General features: G+C 44.2%; 1 protein-coding gene across 6 annotated transcripts in view; it reads right to left on the minus strand.

The window, feature by feature from the left end:
- The window catches only part of AMPD2 (adenosine monophosphate deaminase 2), a 334,786-nt gene that overhangs the window by 168,955 nt on the left and 138,000 nt on the right, over positions 1 to 27,831 (minus strand). For all 6 annotated transcript variants that reach the window (XM_073615888.1, XM_073615890.1, XM_073615891.1 and 3 more), the window contains 5 exons: positions 25,349 to 25,535; positions 23,988 to 24,129; positions 17,050 to 17,139; positions 6,811 to 6,940; positions 6,535 to 6,729 (listed from right to left, as the gene is read on the minus strand). In XM_073615888.1, coding sequence (XP_073471989.1) covers positions 6,535 to 6,729; positions 6,811 to 6,940; positions 17,050 to 17,139; positions 23,988 to 24,129; positions 25,349 to 25,535 — 744 coding nt within the window. The remainder of the gene's footprint in view (positions 1 to 6,534; positions 6,730 to 6,810; positions 6,941 to 17,049; positions 17,140 to 23,987; positions 24,130 to 25,348; positions 25,536 to 27,831) is intronic.

Genomic DNA, 27,831 nt, shown 5'->3' on the forward strand with positions numbered 1-27,831 from the left:
CAAAGGGGGGTCGCAGAGGACACTGCTGTGTATGTGGTAGGTATGTGAAGGGGCCAGAGGACACTGCTTTAGGAAGGGCCATCCCCATAGCAGTGTCCTCTATTGGCCTTCACATCACCCCCCAATTCCTGTATTCTGAGCACAACGCAGGTCTGATCCTTGTATTCTGAGCACAGCGCATGTCTGATCCCTGTATTCTGAGCACAACGCATGTCTGATCCCTGTATTCTGAGCACAACGCATGTCTGATCCCTGTATTCTGAGCACAACGCATCTCTGATCCCTGTATTCTGAGCACAACGCATGTCTGATCCCTGCATTCTGAGCACAACGCATCTCTGCATTCTGAGCACAAGGCATGTCTGATCCCTGTTTTCTGAGCACAACGCATGTCTGATCCCTGTATTCTGAGCACAACACATCTCTGCATTCTGAGCACAACGCATGTCTGATCCCTGTTTTCTGAGCACAACGCATGTCTGATCCCTGTATTTTGAGCACAACGCATCTCTGCATTCTGAGCACAACGCATCTCTGATCCCTGTATTCTGAGCACAACGCATGTCTGATCCCTGTATTCTGAGCACAACGCATCTCTGATCCCTGCATTCTGAGCACAACGCATCTCTGATCCCTGTATTCTGAGCACAACACATCTCTGCATTCTGAGCACAACGCATGTCTGATCCCTGTTTTCTGAGCACAACGCATGTCTCATCCCTGTATTTTGAGCACAACACATCTCTGCATTCTGAGCACAACGCATGTCTGATCCCTGTATTCTAAACACAACGCATCTCTGATCCCTGTATTCTGAGCACAACGCATCTCTGCATTCTGAGCACAACACATGTCTGATCCCTGTATTCTGAGCACAACGCATGTCTGATCCCTATATTCTGAGCACAACGCATGTCTGATCCCTATATTCTGAGCACAACGCATCTCTGATCCCTGTATTCTGAGCACAATGCATCTCTGATCCCTGTAGTCTGAGCACATTGCATCTCTGATCCCTGTATTCTGAGCGTAACTTATCTCTGATCCCTGTATTCTGTAACCTTCTGCCTTTAGAACCACTTTAATCTTTTGTTCTTTTAGAGGATAAAGCTTTGAGAGCCTATTCTTAAGGCATGACTTTTTCTCAGGCTTTTGCCATATATCCTGAATGAACTCCTCAAGCTCTTTAATATATGAAAAGGATTCAGGAATCTTTTCTCAAGTTTGGGAAATACTTCCTCACTTTATGAGGTGTTTCTTGGCCCTCCTCCCATTCCATCGTCTCCTTCACTAATTTAGCAAACGGTTCCATTAAGGCAAAATCAAAGCCAGCCCCTCTTTGGTGTTCCTCATTGTCTGATGAGGTGTCGGACTCGCTCTGGGAATACTAGGTGCAAATTAGGAGCTGACGAGTCTAAAAGAGATTCTCTGATGGACACCTTGATGAGTGCTGTGACTTCTCTGCCTCTTTCTTCCTTGTTGCTTCCTTTCTACAGGACTGGCAGGTTAGCTTGTCTGGCAAGACTGCAGCGTGTTGGCTCCAGGACTCCTGTGGTGTCCATGGGATGAGGCATGGTGCTGGGATGAGGGAGACCTTCGCTGGTGGGAATGGTGGTGGTGTGAAGAGGACCTAGAACAACTTCACCTCGAGTGTCTCGACTTCACCTTAAGTGTCTGCCCCTAGAAAGTGAAATATGACTGAAACAATCTCTCCTTGACACCGATGATCTTGCAGTCCTGTGAGGTTTGACAGTTTATGTAGCATGATGATCCATGCTCTCTTTTGTCAAATCTTCACTACTTACCAATAAACCCTTACCTTACCTTATGGGCAAAGGCTGGGGCAGCGTTCTCCATTAAAAATAGGATTGCAAGAGCCCCTGCAAGCAGAGTATTAATAGTGAAGAAATATCAAGAGTGCATAAGTAAGAGAAACAAGCCATGCAACAGCAGACAGTGTCAAAAGATAGTAGCCAGTTCCAGCAACACACAACCCACAAGCTCACCTAGTGCATAAAGCAGGAGATCTTAGCAACACAGTTTGTAGCAGCAGAAATTGCATTTAGGTACAAAACAATTGCCCAGAACCAAACACTGGCTTTAAATAGCTTTACATCCAGTGCCTCAACCACCGCAAATCATGTCACTCGCTTGTGCATGTGCACCCGCTTGTGCATGTGCAGAAGCAGATGGTGGTGGCCAGCACCATCTTGGAAACTGGAAAGCTTCCTTTTCCTGACATTAGTTCCTGCCACACATGTGCAGAAGGGAGTTCCGCATCCAGGAGCCATCTTGAGCAGGGAAAAGATAGTCAGTGCCCTGCTGACAGCAAAAGCAAGCCACAAGTGAAACACTGAGCTGGAAACCCTGCACAAAACAAAGCTTATTTTAAGCTTTAACTCCACCAAAATGCCCCAAATACCAGCAGAGCTGGGCTCCCACCATAAGAGCTCATTTAGGGGCTGTACAGGCGGGACTTCAACCCAGGAGAAGCTGAATCTGGCTGGGGCAAGTTTGGTAGAGATTTTTCCACGAGCAATTCCATCCATCAGGACAAAAAGGAGAATGCTAGGGGCTGAATCCTGTAAAGCTTTATAGGTTAAAGTGGATGTAAACCCACCACTCACCCAGTATAAACTAATGGCACAGTATTAATGTATATACTGTACGTATACATGCAAGCCTCCTGCATGTATCCCTTCCTTGCAAATGTCACCCCCTTCAGCAGTAGGAGCCCCGCAAAACTCTGGAATTAGTGGGTGGGTCTCGTGATGTCACAAGACTCCCCGCCCACCTCTACACTCTTCTACTCTCATATTCCTGAGTTTTGAGTAACATTCAGTCAAAACTCAGGAAATGCACCACATGACTTCAGCATGCACAATCATGCTGAGGTGTGGAGCAGCCAATCCTGGGAGAGCTGGAGAAGAAAGGAGGAGGGATGTGAAGCTGTACTCGTAACACACACTCTCTCTCTCTCATGCCGTTCATGAGATAAAGAAATCAGATGTCAGTCACAGCAGTGGGGGATGTGGCGACACAAACTTATCTGTGTGTAATTTTTTCTTACTAAAAAAAGACAAGACGTTTGCTCAGAGCTGAATTAACTCTTCATAGCAAGACTGGACACAGATAACTTGACTTCCTCTACTGTACCAGGTAGAAGTCATAATTAGAAAAAAAAATTCAGGTTTACATCGACTTTAACAGTCCTATCAGGTTGAGGGAAGGAACCAAAACCCAATATATGATGCCATGAAGCTCCAGGAAATATTGTTTTTATTTATATTACTGGTTATTATTGGTAATGACTCTGGGTTATGCATGGTTTCCAGGAGGCAAAAAAGTCCTTTTTTTTCCTCTTTACTAGTGAATTACAATTTGGGATGATGCCCCCAGGACATTGTGATAGAAGTATCCTTACAATTTTACCCTTTTAAATTGAATTTTGCTATATATGCACTGTGCACACATTTGCTTGGCCGAAATGCAGAATGTATATATTCTTAAGATTCAAATCTGGGGAAAAACAGAAATAAATAGTCTCCTACAAGGATTCTGCCTTTATGTGATATGTTATTGTGGTTGTTATTACCTCTAAAGAAGGGGCCTGTTCCTTAAGAATAACTAGTGTTTACAATTTATGAAGGCAAATTGTAGGTGCTGAACCATTGAAATGACAGCAGTAATGTAAAGTGTAAGATTAATGCCGCGTACACACGGTCGGACTTTTCACCTGCAAAAGTCCGACGGACGCCGCCGGACCAAGTCCGGCGGACAATCCGACCGTGTGTGGTCTCCATCGGACTTCCGACGGACCGTTTCGGGCGGAAATCCGACGTACTTTAGATTTGAAGCCTGCTTCAAATCTTTACGTCGTACCTCCGCCGGACTCAGTTCCTGACGGAAAGCCCGTTCGTCTGTATGCTAGTCCGAAGGACCAGATACGACGGAGGAGCAGGTTACTGCATCTCGCGCTCGCTGCAATAGGAAAAACTAATTTTCCCATTGCGGCGAGCGCGGGGGGCATCCCAGGCCCTTAGGTCTGGTATGGAACTTTAAGGAGAACCCCCTACGCCGAAAAACCGGCGTGGGGGTCCCCCCAAAATCCATACCAGACCCCGATCCGAGCACGCAGCCCGGCCGGTCAGGAAAGGGGGTGGGGACGAACGAGCGCCCCCCCCCTCCTGAACCGCACCAGGCCGCATGCCCTCAACATGGGGGGGTGCTTTGGGGGAGGGGGCGCCTTGCGGTGCCCCCCCACCACAAAGCACCTTGTCCCCATGTTGATGAGGACAAGGGCCTCTTCCCGACAACCCTGGCCGTTGGTTGTCGGGGTCTGCGGGCGGGGGGCTTATCGGAATCCGGGAGCCCCCTATAATAAGAGGGCCCCCAGATCCCGGCCCCCCCACCCTATGTGAATGAGTATGGGGTACCTGGTACCCCTACCCATTCACCTAGGTAAAAAGTGTCAATAATAAAACACAACACAGGTTTTTAAAATAATTTATTAAACAGCTCCGGGGGGGGGGGGTCTTCTTCCGTCTTCGGGGGTCCCTCTGGTTCATCTTCTCCCGGCGTCTGGTTGGTTCTTCTCCGCTCTCCGACCTCTTCTCCCGATGTCCCAGGTCTTCGGCCGGCCCCTCCGCTGTCTTCAGGTAGCTCTATTGCCAGCGGAGGTCCGGACTTCTGGGCTTCTTGGCTTCTTGTGTTCTCTTCTCTTCTCTTCCCCCAGATGTTGACACGACGCTCTCTCCGGCTGGACTGGTCTCTGAGGGCTGCGTTGTGACTTATATAGGCGGAGACCCCGCCCCCATATGATGTCACAGTCCCTGGGCATGCTGGGACTGTGACGTTTTAGGGGGCGTGGTCGACCACGCCCCCTAAAACGTCACAGTCCCAGCATGCCCAGGGACTGTGACATCATATGGGGGCAGGGTCTCCGCCTATATAAGTCACAACGCAGCCTTCAGAGACCAGTCCAGCCGGAGAGAGCGTCGTGTCAACATCTGGGGGAAGAGAAGAGAAGAGAACACAAGAAGCCAAGAAGCCAAGAAGCCCAGAAGTCCGGACCTCCGCTGGCAATAGAGCTACCTGAAGACAGCGGAGGGGCCGGCCGAAGACCTGGGACATCGGGAGAAGAGGTCGGAGAGCGGAGAAGAACCAACCAGACGCCGGGAGAAGATGAACCAGAGGGACCCCCGAAGACGGAAGAAGACCCCCCCCCCCCCCCGGAGCTGTTTAATAAATTATTTTAAAAACCTGTGTTGTGTTTTATTATTGACACTTTTTACCTAGGTGAATGGGTAGGGGTACCAGGTACCCCATACTCATTCACATAGGGTGGGGGGGCCGGGATCTGGGGGCCCTCTTATTATAGGGGGCTCCCGGATTCCGATAAGCCCCCCGCCCGCAGACCCCGACAACCAACGGCCAGGGTTGTCGGGAAGAGGCCCTTGTCCTCATCAACATGGGGACAAGGTGCTTTGTGGTGGGGGGGCACCGCAAGGCGCCCCCTCCCCCAAAGCACCCCCCCATGTTGAGGGCATGCGGCCTGGTACGGTTCAGGAGGGGGGGGCGCTCGTTCGTCCCCACCCCCTTTCCTGACCGGCCGGGCTGCGTGCTCGGATCGGGGTCTGGTATGGATTTTGGGGGGACCCCCACGCCGGTTTTTCGGCGTAGGGGGTTCCCCTTAAAGTTCCATACCAGACCTAAGGGCCTGCGACGGGGCTCGCAAGGTTTCAATCTCGCCAAAAAAAGCGGCGAGATTGAATTCCTTTTCTAGTCCCGTCGTACCCAAGTCACGTTCAAAATGAACGGACGTGTCCGTGTGTGGGAAAGTCCGTTCATTCTGAAAGTCCGGCGGAAGTCCGTCGGGAAGACCGGATTCCGGAAAGTCCGGCCGTTCAGAAAGTCCGGCGGTAGTCCGCCGGAAGTCTGGCGGCAAGTAGGTCGGACCTAGCTTTCTAGAAAGTCCGACCGTGTGTATGCGGCATAAGGCTTCTATTTAGCATTGTGTTTACCAAAGATTCACATGACTGTAACCTGACATTCACACATCTTTTGGATTGAATCACGGGTGAAAATGTGTATATATTGGGGGAAAACACTGATACAGTAAATGGACCAACAAGTCTTTGAGGCAGTAACTAGATATCTGGTGTCAGTTCTGTCTTCTGACATATGACTGAAACCTGAATTATCATTGCTGACAGCTCATTAATATTACAGTAGATAAACTGCAGGCAGTAGAGACTGTTATTTTGTTAGCTAATGAGCAGATGGGTAAGGGGAATAAACATTATGGGCAATTATGCATAGTACAATTAAACTAAAAACATTTAGCTACTTTTGGGTAACTCTATAAATATTTACAATATACTACTATCCAGTTTGCTAACAGTATATGACAAACCTCCTAAGACTTTTAAACAGCAAGTAAGTGTAGGACATATAGGTAAATGAAAATGTGTTCTTCTTTTTCTAGCAGTAATATAAGGTATTTAGACCTATTATCTCATGCATTCATCTCACCGCATGCATATCCAAAGTGTCCACACTCAGGTCATATGCTTTAAGGTTCATATTCTGAAAGACTTGGTGCAGTGTTTGCTCTTTTCCGCCCTCTTCATACACAATTTCTTCATTGTTCTTTTTCATAGCCCGTTTAATAAACCGTAGAAGATGTTTCTGGTTCATACAGGATGCTGCATGGATATGAGTGTCCACCTTTAACAGCAAAGGCTGAGGTAAGTATCACATTAAACTGTAGGTGAACAGACAATAAGCACATACTGAAAATGAACGAACCTTACGTATATTGTAGAAATCTCTGTGAGGGACCTTCTTTTGAGCTGCTAGTTCTTTCATTTCATTGAGAAGAACATGCATCTGGAAGCGGGAGCTCAGGTACTGCAGCCGACGGTAGCAGAAAGACTTACTATGTGGAATTTAAGCTTGGTAAGTGTTAATGAACCTACACAATGGCTTTTTATTAATTTTACATTCATTTACTGTAAGGAAAACATTTTACATATACACATCTAACACAGGTTACATCAGCAACACTAACACTCCCTTTACATGGGAGATTATATGCATACATTTTAGAGGCAAGAATTGTCAGATTCTTGCGGCTAGGATCAATGGTGCTTTCAAACAGCTGTGGCCGCCCAGCCTGTACAAATTACTTTGTAGGCTGGGAGAAGCCATTGTTGACTACATATACTGTATCTGCGCGACCAGCAGTTTCCTATGGTTAGGGACAGATGAGACACTCTGAACACAGACAGATGCATCCAGGGTTGGACATCTGTCCTTAACCACAGGTAACACCTGGCACCTCTCAACCTATCATTGTTTTGTACAGGCTGAGTGGCTGCAGCTGTCCACATACACCTGTGTCCCAGTGGCAATAATCCCCTTATACTTGCCATTGAAATATGGTGCATGCACATAATCACTCGTGTGAAGGAGTCCTTAGTTTGAAAAGCAGGCTAGTCTTTCAAATGAGAAAGCCCAGTGCAACCTACATGCTTGTTAGCAATGCTTTCTATGGTCCTGTCTGTGCCAGGAGGTAAGCGTTCATGTGTCTCCCTGATTCTTACAGTAATCTGTGTAGTCAAATCCCCCTGTTAGCACAGTTATTGTACACAGCTGTTGTCAAAGTTACAAAAGCTGTTATCTGAGCCTTCAGAAAACTGGCAATCTTGCCTGATGCTTGTCATGTGCTGGCTGCATGTGGTACTATTAAAGCAAAGTGCACACTGGAGCGCTGGACTGCGGAGGGGGCTGGAGTAGCTGGCTCAGCCTCTCAGCAGTGTGTTGAGAGGCTGAGCAAGCTACCGGTTTAGATGTATGGGCAGACCCCAGCTTTGTGACATCAAGCCCATTTTCGGCTGAATCTGGGTCACAGGAGTGCAGAACTAAGTGCACTCCTGTGACCCACAGGAGAAGTATGGTAAAAAGATCTTTGGTCATACTTCTCCTTTAAGACCCCTTTTACACTGGGGTATTTTTCCAGCATTTTAGCGCTAAAAATATCGCTATTAAAACGCTCATAAACGCTCCCCATGCATCTCAATGGACCCTATCACACTGAGGCGTTGCGCTGGCGGGGCGTTGAGAAAAGTCCTGCAAGCAGCATCTTTGGAGCAGCTTTTGGGCACTGAAAAAAGCGCTTCAAAAACGACACTCTCCATTGAAATGATTTGAAAGCGCTGTAAAAACGCCCGAATAGCGCCTATAATCTGCCCTGAGCTGTAGAAAAGTCGCATGATCTCACAAAAAGGTACACATGCAAGCAGAAAACAGAGCATCTACAACAACAGCACTGAAATTGTGAGAAGGTCAAAATGCCAAAAAAAAAGAATCAATCCCAGAAAAATGAGGATTTGAAGTAAAACAATACACTGCTTGTTTTACATGATCTCACAAAGGATAAACATGCAAGCAGAAACCTAGCATCCATAAAAACAGGACCAGCTGTGGGAAGGTCACATGACCGCACTGAAGTGTAGAATGCTGGGAAACCAGGAAATCCGGTTTGTAGAGGTGGATAGGAGCTAAAAGAAGATGGAGCTTGTGAGAGACCAGCGAGAACAAGAAGAAATGCCTGAAAATATGCCCAGAGGAAGCAGACAATATGAGCCAGAGGAGTTCATCAATACCATGAAGGGCTTCCCAAAACTATGGGATATCAAAAACGACAATTTTGCAAATCGAAATGGGAAAAATAAAAGCTGGAACATTGTGGCACAGAGGCATATACCTAATTGGGAAAAGCTGAACAATAAACAAAAAAACAACAAACGCGAGTACCAGAACACTGACCCTAATCCTAATCCCAGTGGGACTAGTGGGAGCGGGATTAGGGTTAGGGATTTGGGACTAGTGGGAGCGGGATTAGGGTTAGGGATGTGGGAGCGGGGTTAGGGTTAGGGTTCTGAATTTGGGACTAGTGGAAGCGGGATTAAGGTTAGGGTTCTGGATTTGGGACTAGTGGAAGCGGGATTAGGGTTAGGGTTCTGGATTTGGGACTAGTGGAAGCGGGATTAGGGTTAGGGATTGGGGACTAGTGGGAGCAGGATTAGGGTTAGCGATTTGGGGACTAGTGGGAGCGGGATTAGGGTTAGGGATTTGGGAATGGTGGGAGCGGGATTAAGATATAGATACTTACGTTGCAATGCTCATCCGAGTGTAATTTATGAACTTGTCTGGGTGCACTCTCAAGTCCTCATATAGCAACGCAAATTGTCCACTTGAGGTGTGTGCTTGGAGGATGGGATGAACCCAATAGCGACGTTGCTGCCTCTGTTGGTGGATATTCTTCCAGTAGAGTAGCACAAACAACAAAAAAAAGCTCCATAAACTTCATCTTATTTCTGTACCCTCTATCACCTCCACGAGATACCAGAAAGTAAACAGGCAGTGATGTAGGGAGGTGGGGTTGTTCTCTGACGCCCATGCTTCAATAACGCTTGTAAAATTCCGTTAAAGCGCCCGCAGCGTTGAGGTAAGTTTAACGCTAGCTCCCCAAAAACGCAGTAAAAACACTGTAAAAACGCGGTAATAGCGCTAAGGCATTTTAGGGTGTTTTTGCAGCGCCTCAGTGTGAAAGGGCTCTAAATGTTTTGCATTATCCATATTTCAAATTATCTGTATGCCATCTTTCCTAGTTTCTTCACTTGCATTAAAGGGATGTGATGAATATCAGCTGTTATCTAAACCTTCAGAAAACTGGCACTCTTGCCTGATGCTTGTCATGTGCTGGCTGCATGTGGTACTATTAAAGCAAAGTGCACACTGGAGCGCTGGACTGCGGAGGGGGCGAGAGTGGCTGGCTCAGCCTCTCAGCAGTGTGTTGAGAGGCTGCGCCAGCTACCGGTTTAGGTGTATGAGCAGATCCCAGCTTTGTGACATCAAGCCTGTTGTCGGCTGAATCTGGGTTGGGTCACGGTAGTGCAGAACTTTTTTTTTTTTTTCTTAACTCTTTATTACAAAATTTTTGCTTACAAATTATTTAACATAATTTACATTATCATTTCTCTATCTTTTCTTCCACAAATTTTAACATATACATCTATTTTCATACCCATTCACTCTTACAACTCATTCTTCCCTCTCATCCATCTTATGGTCACTAATTCTTTCCCCTTTTACTCGTTTTATACTATATTTTCTGGTCTTCCTATATCTGTCGTCAAGTGTGATTTGTTCCACTTTGCCCAAATCTTATCATATTTCTGCATATTTCCTCTTTGTTCATACATTATTTTCTCATGTGGTACCACTTGGTTTACTGCTCTCACCCACTGATTTATTGTAGGTGGATTTGGCTGAATTAATTTTTCCACTATTTGTTTTCAAGCCAGGAATAATACTTCTTGCAAAAATATCCTAGTATATCCACACCCCCTTTCTTTTACCACCCCCAGCACACATACTGTAGTTCCACAGTGGCCGTAATAGGCTTATTTATGACTTTTCCTAATTTCTTGACCACCTGTTGCCAATACCTCCCTATACATCCACACTGCCACATCACATGAATGAAATCCGCTCCTCCTTCCCCACATCTTGTACAGCCTGGCGCCTGCATCCTCCCCATCCTATACAGTCTGTTTGGTAAATGCAAACAATAGTATAAACACTACACATTGATAATCAAGGAATAGTCATACACTAAAACAGCGCTAATGTTGAGCAAATAGGAAGAAACATGTGTGGCCAACTACACACAAAACAGCGTCCATAAGAGTAGTGCAGTATCAATAGTGGTTCAGAAGTTGTTCAAAGTAGATCATAGAGTATGTCAAACGTGCACCATGCACCGATCACTCCAACTCCACCGTGCGTGAACACACTCCCCTCAGGGGGTTAAACTCACCAGAGTTAAGTATATTATAAGCCTCCAAAATAAGAAATATCCTGGGCCTCATTAACATAGCACTTCTCCAGGTGATGGGTAGATGGAGGGGCTCCAAAGGAATAAAAACAAAGGAGAGCGCACACAGCGTAATTCCATTTATTAATAAACCACACCCATCACATCATAACCCCCCATCACTAACTACGTACTAGACATAGGCATTCAACAAGCAGAAAGGAAGAAAATCATCGTGCACTGCACCGTAGGACCTCCGGTAGCCGTCTCAACACTCAAGGAGCGGAATACACTTCCTCGTTCCTGGTCCACCACGATGAAACGCACGCGCCACTTCCGGCGTCGTGTAGGTCACGCACTGACGCGTTTCGTCATATCCTGACTTCAACAGAGGGCGAATTACGCTATGTGCGCTCTCCTTTGTTTTTATTCCTTTGGAGCCCCTCCATCTACCCATCACCTGGAGAAGTGCTATGTTAATGAGGCCAGGATATTTCTTATTTTGGAGGCTTATAATATACTTAACTCTGGTGAGTTTAACCCCCTGAGGGGAGTGTGTTCACGCACGGTGGAGTTGGAGTGATCGGTGGATGGTGCACGTTTGACATACTCTATGATCTACTTTGAACAACTTCTGAACCACTATTGATACTGCACTACTCTTATGGACGCTGTTTTGTGTGTAGTTGGCCACACATGTTTCTTCCTATTTGCTCAACATTAGCGCTGTTTTAGTGTATGACTATTCCTTGATTATCAATGTGTAGTGTTTATACTATTGTTTGCATTTATTGTTTTTTAAACAGCAGCTGTATACCCACACCCTTAGTGTTTATCTTTAGGGGTCTTGGATGATATTTATTATATTTAATTTATTTATGCCATTTCCTATACATGTGCTCTGGATGAGTATTCGAGGTCTGTGGCGCTGAGTGGTGTATTATAGGCCTGGATATACACTTTTTGCTACAGTCTGTTTGGTGCCAAGTATGTCTGATGTATTATATTTAATTGAATTATCCTGTTATTCATTGCCGGCGATACTTTCAAATGCGAGGAGCAGATTTCATCCCAGTCCTGATCACTCATTCCCGAGATGACCCCCTGCCATCTATCCCTCACACCCATCGGGTCCCCACTTATTTTACTCTGTAATAAGTGTGAATACAACTTAGATATTAGTCCCTTTGGTCCTTGAGATTTTAATATGCCTATAAGGGGATAGCTAGAGATTTTTGGTTCTTTTCTTCCAAACTGTTCCTGTAGTAAATGTCTTAGCTGCAGGTACTTAAAAAATTGTTTACTCTGGAGGTTATATTGTTTACACAGGTTCTCATATGTCAATATTACATTATTATTATACATCTGGCCAATAGTTTTTACTTTTTTCTGTTTCCAATAATTACTATCTTCAAATATTTCTAATTTTTCGAACGTTGGATTATTCCATAATGCTATTTCTGGTGGGATGTCCTTAAATACCGTCAGTTCTTTTGCCTCCTTCCAAACTGACCTGGCCAGCTTTAGAAGAGGAACTTTTACTCTGATCTTTCTTAATTCTGCTGTTTCTAATCCTACCAGTAGATCTCCTACCTGCATTTTATTTAGCAAATATTTCTCCACCCTCGTTTCTTGTTCCTGAACTACCTAGGTTCTTAAATGTTTTAATTGCCCCGCCAGATAATATAAATATAGATCTGGTATTGCCAACCCTGCTGCAGTGTTAGGTCTTTGTAAGGTGGAAAGCTTTAATTTACATCGCCCATTTGCCCAGATGAACCTAGTTAGCTGGGAGTTTAGTTTTTTAAATATATATTTTGGTATCTTTACCTCTGAATGCGCCATCACATAGAGACACTTCGGTAGTATAATAGATTTGATCAACTGTATTCTCCCTGCCATTGATAATGGTAGTTTTTTTCATACTACCAATTTATTATTTACATATTCTACCAAGGGGTCTATATTTGCTTTAAGAGCTTCTTCTGGTTCCAATGTAATATTTATTCCTAAATATTTAAAAGTTTCCACTATTTTTAATGGGGTCTGAGGGCTCCTCTCCTTTCCTGGCCCTAATAACATCCATGCAGATTTCTGCCAGTTTATTTTAAGTCCTGATAGTATCCCATATGTTTCTATTATTTTCATTGCCTCCACTAATGAAATATGTAAATTCTCCATGTATAATATGATGTCGTCTGCATATAGTCCTATGTGTTCAATCCTATCCCCCACCCTAATCCCTTTATATATTTTGGATTGTCTAAATCTATTACCTAGTGCTTCTATTGCCAATGAGAACAATTGGGGGGACAGCAGGCACGCCTTGCTTGTTCCCCTATGCAATTTCACTGTGGGAGACAAAATTCCATTTATCAAGAGGTTAGAGCATGGTTGTTTATTTCCAATGTTTTAGACCCTTCACCTCTCCCAAGGCTTTTTTTTCCAAATCTATCCATCTTTGGGTCCAGCCACATATTAAAATCTCCCATACATATAACATATGCCTCTGGATATTCTGACATAAATAACATTGCTTCCTTCAATACTCCCAGTGTGGCTGGAGGTGGATTATATATCCCCATAATAACAACTGTGAGTGAGTGCACCAGGGCAATGACAAAAACATAGCGCCCATCTGGATCCCTCCTTACCCTGATGCACTCCCACGCCACCGATCGATGCACCATTAGAGAGACCCCTCTTGAAAAAGTTGTATGGCATGAGTGGTAAGAAAATTGTATCCATGTTTTTTTCAAGTAATCAAGTCTCTCATTAACCATATTGTTTCTTGAATACAGATTATTTTGGCCTGAGTTTTCCTAACTTCTGTAAATACCTGTGCCCGTTTTACTCGCGTGCCCATACCCCTCACATTCCAAGGGAGTGCAGAACTAAGTGCACTCCTGTGACCCACAGGAGAAGTATAGTCAAAAGATCTTTGGCCATACTTCTCCTTTAAATGTTATGTTTTGCATTATCCATAATTCAAACTATCCGTATGCCGCCTTAACTAGTTTCTTCACCTGCATTAAAGGGATGTGATGAAGACAGTGTTATCATGTGATTGAAGCGATATGATCATTCCCTCACAGGAAGTTTTCTGTAGGAAGTATTTTCATTCTTTGCCAGTTATTGTGTATGTATTAGAGGATTTCTATCATTCCCTAATCCTCCCTGTCTCCTTCTCTTTGATCGTCCACTTGTTAAGTCTTAATAAATGCAGCTGCCTATCAAATGCGAAGAGAGAACACAGGACTGAGAGGGTCTAGATTGCTCTGCAGTGATAATCTCTGTCCCTTATACAAATGTAGGAGCATAAGGACATACTAAGAATGAGCTGTACAAAGCCTATGACCTCAGGGCTGTGCAGCCACAGGAGCTGAAGCACAGGCAGCATAGAGAAACCAAGTCCTGCACACAGTGGCAGACCTTCTGGAAAAGCTACATGACACATATTTTTTGCATGTGTGCCTACTGTAAATGCACTAGTTTTAACTTGCAACTTTAGCATTTGCCAGGGCCGTAGATAATTTATTTCCTGGGGAGGTTCAGGTCTTTCAAACTTAAAAGCCTCATTTACATTTTTATGTTGAGGGAGGTACGGAAAAAAACATGTGACAGCAGAGTGGGGCCATGAGACTTTGCAATGTAGCGCAGCAGAAATTATCCCCATTCAACTGAATAGAACGCAATGCACGCAGTTGTGGGTGCGGTAGTGTACTCATTAGTACAGCGAGCTCCTCCTAAGCTCCCTAGTTTTTTTTTGTTCAGCCCGCTGGGTTCAACTAAAAAAAAACTTACCGTGTGAACCAGGCTTTAGATCTCATTCATATGTTCTAAATGGCCAGGGAATGGCAAATATACCATGAATACCTACAGCCAGGATCCCAGATGTTCCAATTTTTGTCAGCTGCTCAGCCTGTTCACCTGAGTGATAGGCTGAAAAGAGCCACTGCACATTGGGTGTGGCCTGGCGGGAACCCAGGCTAAGGTCTCTCCCATCACTACTACATTACCATAGGACTCCGTGGATGTGCGGCACCAGGGATTGTTTTTCCTCTCTCCCCTTCAGTGACTACATGAGCTGGGATGAGCTCCATCCCTTGCCAGCACTCCTGCAGCACATTCGGTATCATCTACATTATTCCCCAGATCGATTAAGCCTGAGCGACACACTAGCAAACTGTGGGTCACAGTGGTTACCTGCTGTTAAGGACAAATTTCTGACCCTGGAAGCAGAGAGAATTTATCCAAGGGCAAAAATGTATCCCTACCTGCAGGTCACCACTGGATGTGCAGATACAGGTGAATACATGCAGACAGCCTTGGCTCTTTTCAGCCCATCACTCAGGTGTATAGGCTGAGCAGATATTAGAACATCTGATCCTGGGTGCAGGTATTTGCAGTATACTTGCTGCACCATGATCATGTAGGATCATGGTGCAGCAAGACTGGATTTTAGCTAACCTTACTGTGCAAGTTGAGCAGGTACAAGGGGCAACATATTGTGGTGGGCAGCAAATTCAGTGATTTATTTAAACCTTAAAAAAACTGTCCTAAGAAATTTTATGAAATGTTTTAAGAGATGAAAAAATAAAAAATATTGTGCACTGCCTACCATAGGATGGTGCCCTTTGCACCTGGTCAATATGGTTGGCTTTTATTCAGTCTTAAACTGTAGCAAACCCAGCTTTTGAACTTGTACCTACAAGTAAGCATATAATAGCGCTTATCTTTAGGTATAGTGAATATCTCCTAAACTTGTGGTGTTTAGGAGATATTCACATGGAAAGCAGCCAGTGATGTCACTGGTGCATGCGCTCTGAAGGGACAGCATACTACTTGGTTGTAGTTCTCCTGGGGAGGAGTACAGTTCGTTCCGCACTGTTGTGACCCATTTTTAGCCGACAGACAGCTATAGCCCACTGTCAGCGCTCAGCAGGTCCAGGCTGTGGAAAGATCCTAACTTTAAAGTCAGGATTCACCCAGATGCCTGGACCAGCAGCTCCCTCAGCCTATCAGTGACGCGAAGAGACCCTGAGCCAACCGTTCCTGCCCCCTCCACAGCCTGGCATTCCAGTGAGCTTGGGGGGGGGCAGAGCCAGGGACTGACTGTCACCAATCTTTGTTCACTGAAGGGTGAGAACTGAGTAATTAGCGGTCTTTGATTGCTCTGTTGTCGGGCTTAGAAACAGCTGGGGAGAAATGGAACATTGGATCGATGCTCCATCCACCTAGGTAAGTATAATAATAAAAAAAAAAAAACCTCTTTTAAAAGGAAAAAAAATCCCCCTCTCCCTCCTAAGAACCCTGTCTCCCCAAGCAAAGATTCCCACTGTCAAATATCTCCCCAAAAATTAAACCCCCGTCACTAAACTGACCCACCAATGCAAAAATATCTCCCTCAGTCAATACCCTCTCCCCCAGCAAAGATTTCTAATTATGAAGAAAATCTCCCTTCTTCCAATCAAACTCCCTCCCAGAAGCAAATCCCTACCATTAACCACCCACTGTAAACTTCTCTACAAGAAACTCCCCCCTTCTCCAAAAGCAAATCCACCCCCTTTCCTTAACCCCCCACAAAAAGGACTGGAATTCTTACTTCCTCCTTCCTAAAACAGAAAATTGATGCCTCCCCACTTACAAGACCTCAGATTCAGCACGGCACAGATGTTGGAAAACTTCTGCATCCCCAGTCTCCCTTTGGCTGTGTCATATGGAGTCTAGGAGGAGTCTTAGAGTTCCCTCAACTGTGCACAGTCAACTGCCAGCATCTGAGACCTCGTTGTAATTTCATGCTTTTCAGGGGGACCCCCTTATTAAACTGAAGGGATGAGGCATAATAGAAGGGGGGCTGGCTGCTGCACTCCAAAACTCTGATTGCTTCTACAGTGCTGATGCTGAGGCTAAACAGCAGGGACACTGTCTGGGCATTTTGCCAGGATGCTCTGGGGGAGGGGGGGGTTGAACACCCCTGACTCCCCCTTTATCTACGCCCCTGGAATTTGCATAGAAAAAAGGAAACCTTAGTTCTACCAATGCATCTAGTAGACAGGGAATTGGCAGTACCATATCATTTACCATCTGTATATACTAACAGCACCTCTTGTCATCTAACACACAGCAGTCATGTGCTTCCTCCTCAATTTAAATTTACTCACATGGGGCCATTAATAATAAGAGACATAAGGACATTCATATCCGCTACAAATTCCTGCAGATCTGGGTATGGAAGGTCAAGCTCTGTCGTCCTGTGAAGAAAAATGTGCAACGTAATAAAAACATTTCAGAACACTGGGAAAGTGAAGTGGCACAAAGTAAAAAGGAAGTACAAAGGAGACATTGATTACAGTTGAAAAGAAATAAGATGTGACCATATCAACAGCATATATTAATAGGAAACAGAGGAGTTTATTTTTGGTAATCAAAAGGAAAATACCGCATTTCATTAATGAAGTAAACCAGAAGTGTTATATACAAATGCAGCAATAGTCTTGCTAACACTAGCTACCCAGGATTCCAACCATCTGCAGTTGCACCTTCATGTCCCAGCCTGGTCTAGCCTGACAGCAATAATCCAAAAGAAAGAGGCCATCACAGCATCAATCCAATGCATGGGATTATTAGTGTGGAAAGCACAGATACAGTACATGGGAAAAAAGTAGCTAATGCCTTGACACATTTTGCACCAATGATTAAGCATCTGTTGGTGCAAAACACATCATGGTATTAGCTGCTTTACCCGATGTACAGTATCTGTGCTTTATACATGAAAAAAAAACTCCATGCATTGCATCACTGCTCCAGCAGGCTCTCTCTTTTGGATTTCAGAAGTATATACCTGCTTAATCCCGCTCTGTCAGCATATACTGTACTGGGAACCTCTTAATGCTGCAAATGAGGTCTGTTTTTGATGCAAACAACCTAAGTGACCAGAATTTGGAGGCGTTCTGAAGTGAGCTGACAGTCAGGACCTTGACCTTGCGCTTTCCAGCCAGATTTTTTAGGTTATACAAAGGGCTAAATGACACAGTACAAGCACTGTGCTGTTATTCATGCTTTTAGGGCACAGGATCACTTTTTTTTTTTTTAGGGTTACAAACACTTTAAACAGCTTCTAGCTTTGGAAGAGCTACCACTGACCTATGTGGTTGAGAGAGCCCATCGAGTTTCTGCAGGTCAGCGCCCCCCAGTTCCCTCCCACCTGCAGCCTTTTCTTGTCCCTTTTCTAAACTAGAGACTGGAATTTGATTTTGGCTGAAGCAAGAAAACACCCTGATCTTCAGTTTGAAAATGCCAAGATTATAATATTCCCTGATTTTTCAGCCGAAACGCAGAGAAGACATCGCTCCTTTAATGATGTCAGACGAAGACTACGAGTCAAAGGCTTTCAATACGGCATGTAGCAGGCTCCACATCCAGCACAAAGGCGCGGTCAAGTTCTTTGACACTCCTCAGGAGGCCAGCGACTGGCTGGACACAGACCCGTGAAGCCCTTTTAATCCTCAAGCTGTGGCTTTTCTACAAATGTTTAGATCCCCAGCTGCCAATAAATAAAGGCACTATCTTTATTGCTCCTGCTGAGTTTTGCTGTAGGCCATATGTTCTCGCTTTTGTTGCACTACCAGGAATTCCTCTGAGACTGCACTGTGTCTTGAATCTCCGGCAGTTCCACTGATCATTTCTCCGGGCCCACGGAGTCTCCCTGGGAAACACAGAAGAGTCACCTAGTACAACCGAACTTTTGTGAACAGCGGTTGGACCTCAAGTGTTTTTTTCAGTTTGGGATTAGGCTGCATACCGGACATTTTCTTCATTTTTAAGCCACTCAAGCAAGGTCCTGGCATTGTGCAGACCCTGGAATCAAAGACCATTGCACTCTATCTATTCCTCTTTTGCCAGAGGGGTCTCTATCCTTATTAGTAAAGCCATCCCATGTACCAAACATCAGGTGATCTCCGATCCAGGGGGTCGATATGCTTATTGTGAATGTGTACCTACCTCCACCTTTTCAGCCCCAATTGCTCTATGATTTGCTTCTCAAACTGGCTCCCTATGTTCACCTTCCCATGGTGCTGATGGGCTATTCTTGATGCTGCCTTGGATACTTCCAATCCTAACAGACCGGGCTCTACTGAGCTTTCCTCCTGGGCCTCCACAGCTGGGCTTTCGGAGTTGTGGTGATGAAAACACCCATCTACTGAGTGTTACTACCACCTTTGCAGAACGCACTGCTCGTCGGCCAGGATAGACTTAGTATTTGGGAATCCCCCACTTCTATCTTTACAAGATACTTAATATTTGGCCGGGGGCATATCTGATCACAACCCGTTGTCTATTACCCTGATATTCCCCGCTGGTCATGGAAAGAGCGCTTGGAAGTTATCTCCAGACTGGTTGCAGGTTGATGAGGTATCCTCCCATCTTCAAACAGCTATTAGCTTGTCCTGGTCCACCAATGTGGATTCAGCTGAGCCCCCTGTAGTGTGGGATGCATTCAAGGCAGTCATCAGGGGGGAATGTATTTCTGCTATTAAAATGGCATGTAAAGATCATAGTTACATAGTTAGTCAGGTTGAAAAAAGACACAAGACCATCTAGTTCAACCATTAAAAGAGAAAAAAAAAAAAACATACAATCCCAAATACAGAATCCTATACCCAATGTTGATTCAGAGGAAGGCGAAAAACTCCAGTACAGCATGATCCAATTTGCTCAAGCAGGGGAAAAAATTCCTTCCTGATCCCCTGCGAGGCAATCGGATATTCCCTGGATCAAATAGATTGAGACAGTAGGTGTGGCGCTGTTCTAAAAGGCAAGGCTATACCAGGAATCTGAGTGCTCCAATAACGCACTCTAACCAGTGATATTATAAACTATACCTTCTAGTAAGCAAACTTGATGTAAAATACATTTGAAATAAAGTGACTGGTGCTATATGCATCTAAATGGCTTGCAATGTAATAATGCATAAATGTGACAAAAAGTGCAATCTTATTTAAAGTGACTAGTGCTTTGGTGAACAATTTAATAAACACAGTCCTTTTGTAACACAAAGTCATTTGCAAAAAAGTGACAGGTGCTATTCAGACGTGTATACTTTGTGCTGGTGCTCCTGAAGCACCTGAACAACCGCAACATACAGGGATATACAATGTAATACTGACATATAATCACACACATAGGTTGGACTTGATGGACTTGTGTCTTTTTTTAACCTCACCTACTATGTTACTATGTAACAGACCCTCCATCAATGCTAGATGGCTATATCATCCTCCTTCCAAAAAGCAGGCATGGATCCCACAGAATACGCCTCCTATCGCCCAATGGCCCTACTGAACATGGACCTTAAAATTCTAACTAAGGGTTTAACAACCCGGTTGGCAAAGATTATTTCCTCAGTTGATAGTGACCAGACTGGTTTTATGACAGGCACTAATTTAAGAAGAGTATTTACACATCTCCAACTCCCTAATACAGGACCACCGACTAGAGTTTTAGTATCTATTGATATAGGGAAAGCTTTTGACTCTGTTGATTGGCACTACATGCAGAAGGTCCTGGAGCGGATGGGATTTGGGCCTCTCTATCAGAAATGGATTGCACTGTTATATAGCAGCCCCCGGGTGGTGATCTGGCTTGGACTCTGTCTCTCCCTTTTTTGATATAGGCAGGGGCACCTGGCAAGGGTGTCCCCTCTCCCTCTTTCTTTTTGCACTGACAATGGAGACCCTGGTGCAAGCCCTTCGATCCTCACAGGCAGTTGGGGCCATTCAGGCTATAGGGGCTATTCCTCAGGGATCCAGAGCCTTCCCTCCACGAAGCCTTGATTATACTAAATGAATTTGCCTCCTATTCGGGTCTTAAAGTCAATTGGGGCAAATCGTCCATCTTGCCGCTAGACCAGGGAGCCAAGAGAGTGGCCAATCCAGGTCTCCTACTGCGTTGGGTTTCTTCCTTTATTTACTTAGGAGTCCAAATTACTGCTCGTGTTAATGACTATATGCCCCTGAATTTAGTCTCCCTGATGTCGCAATTAAAGACAATAAGGAGTCCAGACCTAGAAAAAGTTCCTGTTGTCCTTAATGGACAGAATAAACCTCCTTAAAATGAAAGTCCTTCCGGTTATCTTATACTTTTTATAAATCTTATTTAAGAAAACTGGATAGTGTCATCAGCTCGTTCCTATGGTCCCCCCTATCCCCTGGCATACGGGGTCAGGGAGGCTTAGCACCTGCCAGATTGGCAGAAATACTATTTCACCAGACAAATGGTGTTCACCTGCCAATGGCTTATGGCAGATGATGGGGATTCGACCACTGTGCTGGAAGCGGCGTATCTTGGATCTTATAAAAGTTTAAGGTTCGCCTTGTTTAGAGGTACCAAGTCTACTCTTCCGCTTACAATAACCATGAAGGCCACCATTAAAGCCTGGGAAGCTGCAAACAAATTAAGTCCTAGTCAAGCTGATATTTCACCATCCTCTCCTTTATCTCTTTCTCTCCTTCCTCACTTTTATGGTCTACCTGACCCCATGGTATGGATGACTAAAGGTATTAAAACGGTAGAGGATACCATTAGAGAGGGAGAACTCCTCACCTTTAATCAGCTGAAAACAAGACATGACCTCCCCAACGCTTACTATTTTAGATTCCTCCAATTACGCCATGCATTTCAGGTACAATTTCGTGAATTGGGGTTAGAAACTCAGCCTTCGGCTGTTGAAAAACACGGATGAGGGTTTATCTAAAATGTTATCTGTGGCTTACAAGGAATTATTTAAGAAGACACCGCCTGCAGTGACAAGATGTAGGGAGCACTGGAGTTCTAAAGTGCCGGACATTCAGGGGGAGGATTGGGATGACCTGTGGGAACAGCCTTTTAAGTACCTTGTGTCAGCTAGGGACAGACTAATGCAGTTCAAATTCCTCCATAGGATATATTATACACCCGCTAGGTTGGCTAGTATGTACCCTAACTCCTCAGCTGAGTGTATTTTCCGCTGATTATGCTGAACACAACTTTTGGAAATGTCAACGAATCCAAAACTTTTGGTTGGAAGTTACTACTTGCATAACAGAGGTAACCACAGTTCCCATCCCAATGTCAATCAGCGTCTGTCTCCTAGGACTGGTAGAGGATGTGGTGCCTTCCAGAGCCCTCAGGACTTTGCTCAGCATTTTGTTATTCTATATCAGAAAAGCTATTCTTTTACATTGCAAAAAGCCCAGCGCCCCCACACTGCCCTTCTGGAAGGGCCTGGTGAACTCGATGTTACCATTCTACAGAGCCACTTATGTTTATAGGGGTTGCATGAAAAATGTTGACAAAGTTTGGTTATCCCCCATCCTCTAATAAGGGATGATATAGTTGGGTCATTTCTGAGCAGAAGTGAGTCTGATTAATACTAGGGTCTCCTTCATAGGTACTAAGGGGCCCATAAGTTGGTATTGGATTAGTTTAGTACTTAAAAGTAGCCTTAGGTTCCATGGCCTTTTTCACTTTACAATAACCCTGATGGTCTACTCGGAATTACTGTGACACTTTCTATTCAGGTAATTTCTTGGTGCATTTTTTGCCCTTAAATAATTGTAAATATGTACATACCTGCTCATTGGATGGTTTCAGTGACCGGAGGACTCTTACATTAAAAACAGACCTGATGTGCAGGTACTTTCTATTTGCTAACAGTTTAAGTAGGTGCACATACAATACCTTAATGGAAAACAGGCTGTAGCCAGAACAAGACAATTTAAAGCTGAATTCGAAGAACTAAGTTATTTTATAAAAACTGCAGGCATGGCATGAATTATGTCCAATGAGGTGACTTATCTCTATTATTTACATCTTACAGGTTTATTATGCTCCAGGAAGATAACTTCCAAAGCTCCAATGCTGCTTGATCTGGCCTCAGCTCTTTCAACAGCAGAGTCGCTGGAACTTCTATGCCTGCCCCTCCACTTGTTCTGTCTATCTCAGAAGCCTTTGTATTATGTTCACAAAATACAAAGGCTTCCGTGAATAGGCAGCAGAGGAGAGGGGTGGCTGTTGGGTGCTTCTCTTCGCTCACAGCCAGAGTGTATCCCATGGAAGTGCAATAAACCTGTGACATTTACATAATAGAGATACTGTATGTCCTGTATGTGACATGCACCTAATTAGACTTAAAGTGGATGTAAACCCCACATTTTTTTTTAATTAAGGCTTGCACCTTGTACAGTTTAGGATTCCATGTCATCTGTACCCAGTCTTTCCACAAAGAGTTAATTCTGAGCAGTCCGCTTATCTTTTTTTCAGTGAGTTAAAAACTGACACACAGAGAAATAGTAGTCAGCTCTTCCCCCTTGCTGTAAGTGACAAGTGATTTACATATCTCATGCACGAGCCTGAGAGAGACATTCTGTGTACATCAGATCCCCTCCTCCTTTCTTCTCCACCTCTCTCAGCATTGGCTGCTCCACACCTCAGCATGATTGGGCATGCTGATGTCATGTGGTGACTTTTCTGGGTTGACTGGATGTTAGAGATCATAGCTGAAGTTTAGTGTAAGAAATATACAGGAGAAAATGCATGTTGACAAGGGGAGTGTAGAGGTGGGCGGGGAGTCTACTGACATGACGACTTCAACCACTGAAATCCAGACAACAGACCCACCCACAGAATCTGCAGTTTTTCGGGTCTCATAACAGACAGAGAGGAGACATTTAACAGGTAAGGATACATGTAGGAGGAATGTATATCCTTATAGCTAACCACTATGGCGGTAGTTTAGAAAGGATGAGAGTGGGTTTACATCCACTTTAACTCATAGTGTGCCTGCACTTTTTGCAAAATTGCTGAGTTCCTGGAATTCACCTTCAAGGCCTCTTTCACACAGAATCGGTGGAGCGATCCCCACTGAGCAAGCGGATGTTCACGGGGCGGATCATCACTGATCCGCCCCATGTGAAAGAGCCCTAAGTCAGCCTTTGCTTCAGTTTTCTCCAGTATAACTAGAATCAAACAGCACCTGACTAACGAAAAAACAGTTTAGGGTTTGCACTGAAATTTAATTTACTCTATAAAATGGGCTGAATCAGATAAATATTATTCTTACGCATCTGTGATATCTTGCTTTGTGTACACATGAATCACACCATTAACCATCTTCAGTCCTAATTTCAAGTCAGAAGGCATAGTGCTTGGATCACACACTTCATATGGGTGCTGGTGGGAGAAGGGAGGATGAACAGGGGCATCTGTTAAAGAACAGTGTGCATGTATTAATATCTTGTAATAGCTAACAACCAAATAAAATATAGTATATGTTGAACTATTTATGTAAAAGCAGATAGCAAATATATTATTCACCACATCATTTTATTATCTTGACATCTAATGCCGCGTACACATGGTCGGATTTTCCGACGGAAAATGTGTGATAGGACCTTGTTGTCGGAAATTCCGACCCTGTGTGGGCTCCATCACACATTTTCCATCGGATTTTCCGACACACAAAGTTTTAGAGCATGCTATAAAATTTTCCGACAACAAAATCCATTGTCGGAAATTCCGATCGTGTGTACACAAATCCGACGCACAAAGTGCCACACATGCTCAGAATAAATAAAGAGATGAAAGCTATTGGTCACTGCCCCGTTTATAGTCCCGACATACGTGTTTTACGTCACCGCGTTCAGAACGATCGGATTTTCCGACAACTTTGTGTGACCGTGTGTATGCAAGACAAGTTTCAGCCAACATCCGTCGGAAAAAATCCTAGGATTTTGTTGTTGGAATGTCTGAACAAAGTCCGACCGTGTGTACGGGGCATTAAAGTGGAACTTTAGTCAGAAAACAAAGTCCTCATAGATGACATCAGGCTGGCCCCTTTTGCAGGTATAGCTATTTAAAAAAATTAAAAATAGGTGCCTATCCAGTAATACACTGTTTCACACTGCTCTACACATGCTCAGTTGCACTCCATTTTTAGGCATTTTTAGGCACTGCTAAGTTTGTAGAGGCCGATCTGCTGACAGCCTTATAGTGGAATTCAGCCTTAAAGCGGAAATAAACCCTCCTATCTTTCAAAGCCAAGGAAGCTTCTTCTGTTTGATCTGCAACTGCCATGGCACTGAACATGTTATCAGTTATGACACCAGCCATATGATGGTTTGACAGTTTGGTTGAGGACACAGGCAAATGTGACAGTTGGCAATCCTGGCATTTCAGGAATGTAACTGTTCTTTGAAACCGTTAAATTGATGGGTTTAGTTCCGCTTTATGATTTACTACTGTTCAGGGCTCTGGGCCCCAGCAAAATGGCACCCTCCAGCAAGAAGAAACAGGAGCAATGCTGGAGGCAATTTACAGTACGCACTAATTTTGGTAACTTAATTTTAATGTGGAATGTATGTTCCTTGCTAAAGAACATTATTTTTTATCAAGTTGTTATGGGTACAGTTTCGCTTTAATTACCTTCAGCTACAGGAGTATCAGCTGTTTCTTCATTGAGTGGACTGTCCAGAGTCTCATCACTGAGCTGCTTAAGGTGTTGGGCAGTGGTCCTGAAAAAACTCTGCATGGACAGATTCATGTATTTCTGTCGAATGAATAAAGCCCGCACCACACTTTTAGCTGCATCTAACAAATCTGTAAATGGAACCTAAAGAAAGACAGTAATAAGACACAGCTCATACTTTACAACAAATTACAACTATAACTGACTGTAACATAACAGACCCTGGGACAAGTGATGAATTCTTTTATACCTGCTATTTCTAGATTATAGATTTGCTGGCTAACACTGCTATATGCAAGCACTTTTAGCAGAGAGATCATTTTTCCTCAATATGATACATGTTTTAAATCTGGCAAACTTCAAAATTGTTTCATAACCATGGGCTTAATTCACAAAACAAGATCGCATGCTGTATGTAGGTGCCCAGACACATTTTCCCTAAATACTGGCTCAGTGGTGGAGTAGGTAGCACTTTCGCCTAGCAGTAAGAAGGGTCACTGGTTCGAATCCCAACCATGATACTACCTGCCTGGAGTTTGCATGTTCTCCCTGTGCCTGCGTGGGTTTCCTCCGGGTACTCCGGTTTCCCCCCACACTCCAAAAACATGCTGGTAGGTTAATTGGATCCTGTCTAAATTGTCCCTAATATATGAATGTGAGTTAGGGACCTTAGATTGTAAGCTCCTTGAGGGTAGGGACTGATGTGAATGTACAATGTATATGTAAAGCACTGCGTAAATTGACAGCGCTATATAAGTTCCTGAAATAAAATAAATAAATACCACATGCAATCCTGAAACTGTCAATTCACTATACCGTTCTGCGGTATTTACCCCAAAATGCTAAAACCGCTCAGTAAATACTGCATGAACAGGCATTAAACTCAATTCACAGAAGGAAATAAATAATTAAATGCATACTGTAATTAAGTAGTGATCAAGCCATGCGGTAGTTGGGGAATGTGTACTGGTAGATAAGGAGCAGGCAGCTGCCTTGATCCTTAACAACCAGGAAACAACCGCCTGCGTCCTTAGCAACCGAAAAGTCATCAGTTATGTAATGTATGCTGAATGTACAAAAAAGAATTCTCCGCTCTTCTCAAGACCTCCTACTCTCAAGCTCTCTTGTCTCCAGGATTCCTCCAGAGCCTTTCCCATCCTCTGGAACTCGCTACCTCTACCTGTCCGTGATAGGCTTCAGGAAAGCCTATCACGTCTCTAACTATTCTTTTACCACTTCCATCAGCTCATTCCCCACAGTTACAACCTTTTGTACCACCTGCCCCACCCTATTAGATTGTAAGCTCTTCTGAGCAGGGCCCTCTTAATCCTCTTGTATTTTATTGTACTATAACTGTATTGTCTCCCATTTATATTGTAAAGAGCTGCATAAAGTGTTGGCGCTATATAAATCCTGTATAATAATAATAATAATGTACAAAAAAGAATTACCGGCAATAAAAAATTAAGAAAAAAAAACAAAGCGTAGGGTCCCCCCAATCCATACCAGGCCCTTCAGGTCTGGTAAGGATTTTGAGGGGAACCCCCATGCCAGTTTAAAAAAAAAAATGTCCACAATCCTTACCAGACCCTTATTCGTGCACAAGGGCCTCTTTCCCCCAACCCTGGCTGATGGTTGTGGGGGTCTGCGGGCAGGGGGCTTATAGGAATCTGGGACCTCCCTTTAACAAAGGAGCCCCCCAAATCCCGGCCCCCCCTATGTGTACCTCTACTCATTCATCAAAAAAAAAAGTGCAGTGTAAAAAAAAGACAGGAGGCAGTTTTTGAAAAGTAATTTATTGAAAAACAAAAATTTAAAAAAAGCCTACCAAGTGTAAATCCATCGTCAATCACAATGCCCCCAGTCAGTGACGTAATTGACGATGTATCTACACCAGGGGACTTTTTTTTATTTTTTGTTTTTTCAGTAAAGGACTTGACAAAAACTGTCTCCTGTTTTTTTTAAACTACACTTTTTTGGTGAATGAGTAGGGATACTATGTACAGAAAACCCAAAGGTTAAAACTAACTGGATTTGTTTTTCCGTATCCATCTGTCATGTGCCTTGCTAAGGTATTATTGGTTATAGGAGAGAAAAACCAGGAAGTGCCACCTAAGTGCAGTATTACAATCACTATTTAATGGCAAGGTACTTAAAATCACTCACAGGAATAAAGTAAATAACAGTCTCATCTGTTCCCAGTAGTCCAGGGGGCTTCCAGTGTCCGGAATCGGCTCTATGCATGGCTGTGTATTTGTAGAATCCTCAGCGCGTCCTGTGGCCACCAGGAAGGCATCCGGAACCAGCAGCCTGTAGAAGGAGCTGATGCTTCAAGCACGTATCTTATCTGTCCATCTCCTTCCACCACACTATTCCTCTGGATGTATCCCCGCTGTCCATGGCGTCATTTCCGTGCATTCCATGCTGGTTCCGGATGCCT

The sequence above is a fragment of the Aquarana catesbeiana genome, linkage group LG02 (assembly GCF_042186555.1).
Source record: "Aquarana catesbeiana isolate 2022-GZ linkage group LG02, ASM4218655v1, whole genome shotgun sequence".
NCBI lineage: Eukaryota > Metazoa > Chordata > Amphibia > Anura > Ranidae > Aquarana > Aquarana catesbeiana.